Source organism: Aulonocara stuartgranti (genome assembly GCF_965226115.1).
Source record: "Aulonocara stuartgranti genome assembly, chromosome: 16".
NCBI classification, from domain to species: Eukaryota; Metazoa; Chordata; class Actinopteri; order Cichliformes; family Cichlidae; genus Aulonocara; species Aulonocara stuartgranti.
In genome coordinates, this window is record NC_138952.1 from 32,984,398 (window position 1) to 32,991,354 (window position 6,957).

The following is a 6,957-nucleotide window of genomic DNA, read 5'->3' on the forward strand; positions in this document are numbered from 1 at the left end:
ATTGACTTGTGTTGATATTTGTGCAGCATGAAAAACACAACAGGGTTTCTTATGGCCTGGTATGAACAGGGAATCCTCACTTGCTGACCTCGGTGTAAGAAATGATTCACAATGTATCAGTTTACAAGTCAAAAATATGCTTTTCCCAAATGTTCCATGTTGACTGTTGTTATTAATCAAGTGATTTTTGTGGAGGGAAAAAAGTTTGTTTTTGGTTTCTTACTAAGAATTTATTGAAAGTACAAAAAGATGCAAAATGAGTTTTAGTAAAAGTAAGAATGGAATGGAGGGAGGTGTAACAGTGAAGCTGTAAGGAGCAGAGGCAGTGAAAGTGGATGAGTTTAAATACCCCAGGTCAACTATCGGAAGCAATGGACAATGAAGAGAGTCCTGGCCGGGTGGAGGGGGACGGTGGAGCGACTGAAGATGGAGGTGGCTGAGTTGAAGATGTTCAGATTTTCGTCATTTGTGACCAAAATGGGCAAAGACTGAGAATGAGTACATGAGAGGGGATGACTCTGATTGAGCAGATTGAAGACAAATTTAAAGACGAGGTGGATAGTAGATTTACCAGGGGGATGTAGACCAGCGGTCCCCAACCCCCGGGCCACGGGCCGGTTTGGTACCGCGCCGCAAGAGTTGAGGCTAGGGTGTGAAAATTTTTTTTTTATCGGTTTTTAGCGTTATTTTTATTAAATAATTTTTACTGTTAACTCTGTTTCCCTGGGTCTTTTCCCACATGTTATGAATACATTTTCTTTTTTTTTTTCTTTTTTTTGGTACTGGTTTTATTTTGTTGAATTTATCCGCAACACCTTAAAGGCCGGTCTGTGAAAATTTTGCTGGAAATAAACCAGTCCGAGGTGCAAAAAAGGTTGGGGACCACTGATGAAGAGGGTAAACGAGGACATGCAGATGGTTTCTGCGACAGAAGAGGTTGCTGGGGTTAAAGTGACAGGTGATCAGCTGTGTAACCTCTAAAAGCAGTTGCTGTATGAAGATGATCCATGTCCCACCAGCCGTGCCTCTGCTTTGAGTCCTGCTCTGCAGTTTGAGAACCGTTTATTTAAGGGCAACACTGGCCTGCAAACACTGAGCCGGATACTTTAAACATGGCCAAAGTTTCAATTAATAATATAAATATATTAAAAGTACTGATTGTGAGCCAAAGGTTTACAGAGAATACACTGATCACTTGAATACCAAAGTGATTTTCTGCTTTTATTACAAGCTGATGTCAATGAGGACATGGACAAGTGGAGGACAAAAAGAGTGGCAGACCTAAAAAAATATCCACAGCAGATTAATAGGACCTGAAAGCCACATCCTTAGGAATTCAGAAACAATCCAGCAAAGGAAACGGGAGAAGAAGCTGGGGTATCCCAAATAACACAAGAACTGGGGTGAAAATCCGTGACAATAGGTACAGAGGAGTTCAGGAGAGAGGTGCAACTGTGAGTGTCTGCAGCCAAATGTAAAACACGGTGGCGGCTCAGTCATGGTTTGGGGCTGCATTTCCACCAGTGGTGTTGAAATCTTGTCAAAATTTATGAAATTACAAATGCAGAAATACGAAGTACCATTAGGTTTGGATCCACCATGCAAAACTATCTGACTGGGACTGGCTTCAGTTTTCAGCATGTTACTGATCCCTGAGCTGCAACATTACTGAAGCAGTGTGGAATCATCTTGACAGAGAACAGGACAAAAGGCAGCCAACATCAAGAAGCCTGGAGAACTATTCCTGAAGATGCTTAAAAAAACACTGACGTATGAGACCTCAGGAAGTCTAAGAATAAAGGTGATCATACCAAATATTGACGTTCAAACTCCATTTCTGTATTTCCATTCATGTATGTGTACATTTCAATAAAATCACTGCATCTGTTTCGTCTTTTCATAGCAGATTAATAAGAAGAACCACTCTGAGGGTTCACAGAGGGAACATAATATATTTAAAATGAGAATATGTTGGAATGTTTTCTTCTCATGAACAATTTTATCACTTCAGTTCTGTAAGAAGTCTTTATATGAAGCAGAAGTCAGTCGCATTATGAGAGATCATAAGAAGTTCATACCCTCAACGGGCGCTAGATGGCGCGATCGTCTCACCCTTTGAGCACAATTCAGCTTAAACGCTGTTGAATAAACTGGCCTGTTACTGCTGTGCCTTCTTATCTGGCAGACACATCCCGGTGTTACCAGTGTTTTCACTGAGATAAAGCCTCTGTTTGACATCACCGCACTGGCGCAGTAAAAGACCTCTCACAGGGTGGCCGGGTCATCCTCCAAGAGAGTCCCCTGGGGGCCCAGAATTCATTGTTGAGCTTATATTGACCTCCGTTTACAGTGAGGTTCGACTCACAGATCATATAAAACAAGACACACACATCAAGACTTTTAAAACTCGGTTTTTAAAAGAGACCAACAATGACAGAAGAGGGGACTTGAGGATTGAGATGATCATGTTTCTGGAAGCTTCTGCATTCAACATGTATTGGTGTTTAAAAAAACAATCACCTGTAAGTCGAATTACCTGGTGAATTTGACTCAGGGAGAAAGTGAGTCTGAGCCTATAAACAGGATGGAGGATATAATAAAAGCTGATTTTACAGTGTAAACAGCGCGATGTTTCCAGACTGCTTGGTGACTTCATTCAGGAATGTCATTGTTATTTCAAGGGACCTGTCCTGAGCTCAGCCCTCCTCCCCCGAGCTCAGCCCCCCCCCCCCCCCGCTTATCTTCGCCCGCTTCTCATTAACATGATTACGCAGCTGCGCGCCGGGATCTCTGTGAGGTTAAACTAAAGGTTACAGGTGAAGAAGCTCTGGAGCTGCCGAGTCCAAAATCAACCGAAAGTCCGGGCATGGCTCCTGTGTTGCTGCTGGCGGTGTGTTTTCTCGGCGCGTGTGCCCTTTCACCCGTGGAGGACACAAACAGGCAGGAGCAGCTCCTCCTGAGGTCCCTAGGGCTCTCCGAGAGGCCGAGGCCTGCAGGGAGCCTCCAGCCCCGACGCCATGTCCCCTCCGCTCTCTGGGGGATGTTCCGGAGGGCCGAGAAGCTCCAGGCTCTGGAGAGCCAGCCCTGCACGGTGTCCGAGTATGGAGTCCGCGGCAACATCGTCAGATACGTCCAAGACCAAGGTAGCTACTTGGAGAAGCTGATGTTAGTCAAAACATAGGATGCTGGAGCTGAAGCACTAGAACTATCGATACGAACGCTGGTATTGGTTGATCGATACTTTGTTTTAAGTTTATTATGTAGCCCACTGACACTATGAAAAATGTCTGAAACCTTTGTGTTGACTGTCACGTGTAATTGATTTAAAGCCTATTAAGAGATTTAATATCGAACATCGTCCATGGCTGTCAGCCTGTCAGTGTGCAGTATGCTGCCAGAGGAGGATGCAGTGCTGCTGATGGCTGAGATCACAACAGTGTTTGTGTGAGTGTCAGGGATAGTTATGTTTACCCCAAAGACTCAGCGGTGGCACGAACTCGTTATTTAGATTTACATTTTGAAAGAAAAATGATGAAAAAACCGATGGAAATATTGATTTGCTCTGATATAATTTACTAACATTCCTTCCAGGTTTGCTTTCAGAACTCCCCCCCTATTTAAGCCTTAAAAAAGCATATCTGGCCTTTTAATAGCCAATAGCCAAGCTATATTTCATGTCTCTGCAAAGCTAGGCACATATTTATTCATTAAAGCTGATTCAGATACAAAAGGTGAAATAGTTACAAGCATTTCATGCTGGTAAGAGACAGAAGCTGTAATTTATTGAAGCGAAGACTGAGCTCTGTTGCATAAACAAAATGCACATTCTTTGCTCTGACTTGTACTCTTCTCTTGACTCCTGGAAAAACTGTAAGTTCCTTGTTAATCTTGCTGTCCTGGCGGATGTTTTGCAGGCAGGATGGTGTCTGGCTGGAGCAGCAGCTGTCAGGCTTGCCTGGAGAAGCATCTTTTCTTCAACATGTCCATCCTGCAGCCTGTGGAGATGCTATCTCTGGCTCAGCTGGAAATCAAGCTCCACTGGAAGCCCCTCAGTCCCGTGCAGCTGCTGCAAGGGTCCCAGGCCATTAGTGCCTCTCTTTATAAAGTGATCCGATCGACTTTGAAGGGAACTAATCCTAAGGCGAACCGCAGACTCCTGCTGTCCCAGTCGGTCCAGCTGCAGCCCGAGTCCACCTCCATCACCATGGATCTCACAGCGGTGGCAGAGAGCTGGCGCAAACCGGGGTCTAACTACGGCTTAAATTTAGAGTTGCTCCCTCTCGGACCAGACCCGGAAGAGTTCTTTCCGTTTTACCCCGGTAACTCCCTGCCGCTGGAAAAAGACTTCACCTTCCCGTTGGTTCAGGCCTCACTAGTGGCTGTGTCCCTCAACCCAAATCGGTGTCGGTCCAGACAGAGGAGAAGCGCCATCCACATCCCCGTGACACCCAGCAATGTGTGTAAAGCTCGCCGCCTCTACATCAGTTTTAAAGATGTCGGCTGGCAGGACTGGGTCATCGCCCCGCAGGGCTTCATGGCCAACTACTGCCACGGGGAGTGTCCGTTCCCGCTCAGTGAGAGCCTGAACGGCACCAACCATGCCATCCTGCAGACCCTGGTGCATTCCTTGGATCCAGAGAACACGCCACAGCCCTGCTGCGTCCCCATCCGTCTCTCCTCGATCTCCATGCTCTACTACGACAACAATGACAATGTGGTGCTTCAGCATTACCAGGACATGGTGGTGGATGAATGCGGGTGTCGCTGAAGATGCTGGACACTTCTGATTGGCCTCCGGTCAGCAGATATTATCCTCTGATTCATTCAGCTGCTTTGTCCAGTGATGCGAGTCTAGAATTGTTGTTACTGCAATTTTTTAAAATGATTGTTTTTCAATATGTAATGGAATATGTTTGCAGACAGTAATTTTTAAAGAATTTAACCTATTTGCTCTTATTGAAAGCTCTTGTTTGTCTTTTGTTTGAAGTCTAATGAAATAAAATTAGGAATTTAGTGTTTTTCAGTTTTAACAATGGCTTAAGTGGTCTGTTACACATCGCTTGCAATACTGGGCGGCATCGATCCAACAGCATTTTCTGAGTCCAAGACCTAAAAGTGAGTTAAGTTTGCTGATTTTGAAGTTACAATCTCAAGTTTTGTTTAACTAAAAGCAGATTTTAAGAACTATTTTGCTTTTAATTAGGTGTATTTGATTTAAAATGACAAAAATCAAGATCTTAGTGCTAAATCTTTGGCAGAAATATAAATGATAAACAACAACAACAAAAAAAAATCAGACAACTACACTGATGTTCAAAGAGCAGCTCAGTCCTTACACATCTTTAGAGCTTCCCTGTGGTTTAAATGTTTGCAAAGATCATCCACTCCTTTATCTGCTTCAATGGGAAATAAACTCTTATCTCACCTTCTTGCCTGATAACAGCACCCCCCCCCCCCCCCCCCCCCTCCCTCAACCAGGGAGCCAAACCGCTGGGGTTGCCATGACGACAGCCAGGAGAGGCTGACGGGTTGGAGTAATTAGTGAGAGATACAGAGAGTTTGTGGTGTGAAGAAGAAGCCTGGCGAGCAGATTCTGTCTTCCAGAATGTTCTTCCAGATGCTCTCACTGGGTTTTGGTAATGTTTCTTTTATACAGCAGGTTTTCTTCAAATCTTTAAAAGGCTTGAAGACTTTTTTTTTCCCCCCCTCTTCCAGTGTTCCCGTGTAACGAATCAATGAAAGCACTAGAATATTATACCAACAACAATACATTAAAGGATGATATAAAAGAGGCTACACATATGTGACTAATGCAGTTCTGTTGTAAGAAGAAAATATTTAGTTTTCATGTTACCAAATGAGAAACCCTCCAAAACAACAGGAAAAAATACAATAAAATTCACCTGATTATGTGTAAGTACTCACTGTATGACTCAAGTACTTAAATGTCCAGATCTAAAAACGAGAGGGAGGTATTTATGTGGGTGAACATTACCTCCATCAGGAATTTGGATATCTGTCGTAGGAGAGACAGAAGACAAATCACTCACATTCAGGCAAATTTAGAGTTGTGAGTTAATCTAACATGGACGTCTTGGACTGTTGGAGGAAGTTGCAGTACCCAGAGAGAGCCCATGCAAACTCAGTCTGCAGGTGGATTAAAACTCTGGACTTTCTTTTTTTGAGGTGATGGTGAAAACCACTGAATCCCCATGCCATCCTAAACTATGCATTAAAGCATCCACAGCAGCCACTTCTTCAGCTTTTTCCTGTTTTATCTGGAATGTTTTTTTCTTCGGTACATTTTTTGTGCACTGTGGCGAGCCCTTTTGTTACTCTGTTTCCTGTTCAGACCAACCAGATACCACCTGGCTTACACACAGGTTACAGAAAACTGCATGCAACCATGTCAGTCTAGGTTGCATACCATTAATCACTGCTTGTGTAGCTGAAAGCTAACGCAAATGAATGAAAAAGCATTGCCAGAAATGCCACATAAGCATTCCAGGGTAACAGAAGAAGAACGCCACCTCATCTTCTTGCTAGTGTGGAAAGGAAACTATAAACCTTCTTAATGGCAACTTCTCCAACATGTTGGAGCCCACACCTGTTCTCAAATATGACACAAACATCTGCAAATATTACACTCAGCAGTTGTTTTATGTGCGACGTAACTGAGTTTTTCAATCACAAGGTGCATGCAGTGCCCCCACAATGCACCTCTGAACATCTGAAGATGAGATTGCAGACAGTAGCAGAAATGATCTGCTGTCTTCAAATTTACTAACATAGCATGTAAAATGTTATTCAGCTTCAGTCCACATGACTGAGTAGCATGTCCCTGTACTGTTGGTCAGGGTTATATGCTTGAGTGTATGAAATATCTTTACCATTTAAGTTCTTTTGCAATCTATTGCAAAATCTGTGCAGGTGCATTGACATTGTGACATTGTGGTT

The 6,957-nt window shown here is 43.7% G+C and overlaps 1 protein-coding gene across 1 annotated transcript; it reads left to right on the forward strand.

The window, feature by feature from the left end:
- The first annotated feature begins 2,618 nt into the window (after positions 1-2,618).
- On the forward strand, positions 2,619-5,033 carry LOC309690361 (protein DVR-1-like). Its single transcript, XM_082507406.1, has 2 exons — positions 2,619-3,143; positions 3,915-5,033. Exons 1-2 carry the CDS (start codon positions 2,867-2,869, stop codon positions 4,766-4,768), a joined length of 1,131 nt encoding a protein of 376 aa, XP_082363532.1. The 5' UTR covers positions 2,619-2,866; the 3' UTR covers positions 4,769-5,033.
- The last annotated feature ends 1,924 nt before the right edge of the window (positions 5,034-6,957 follow it).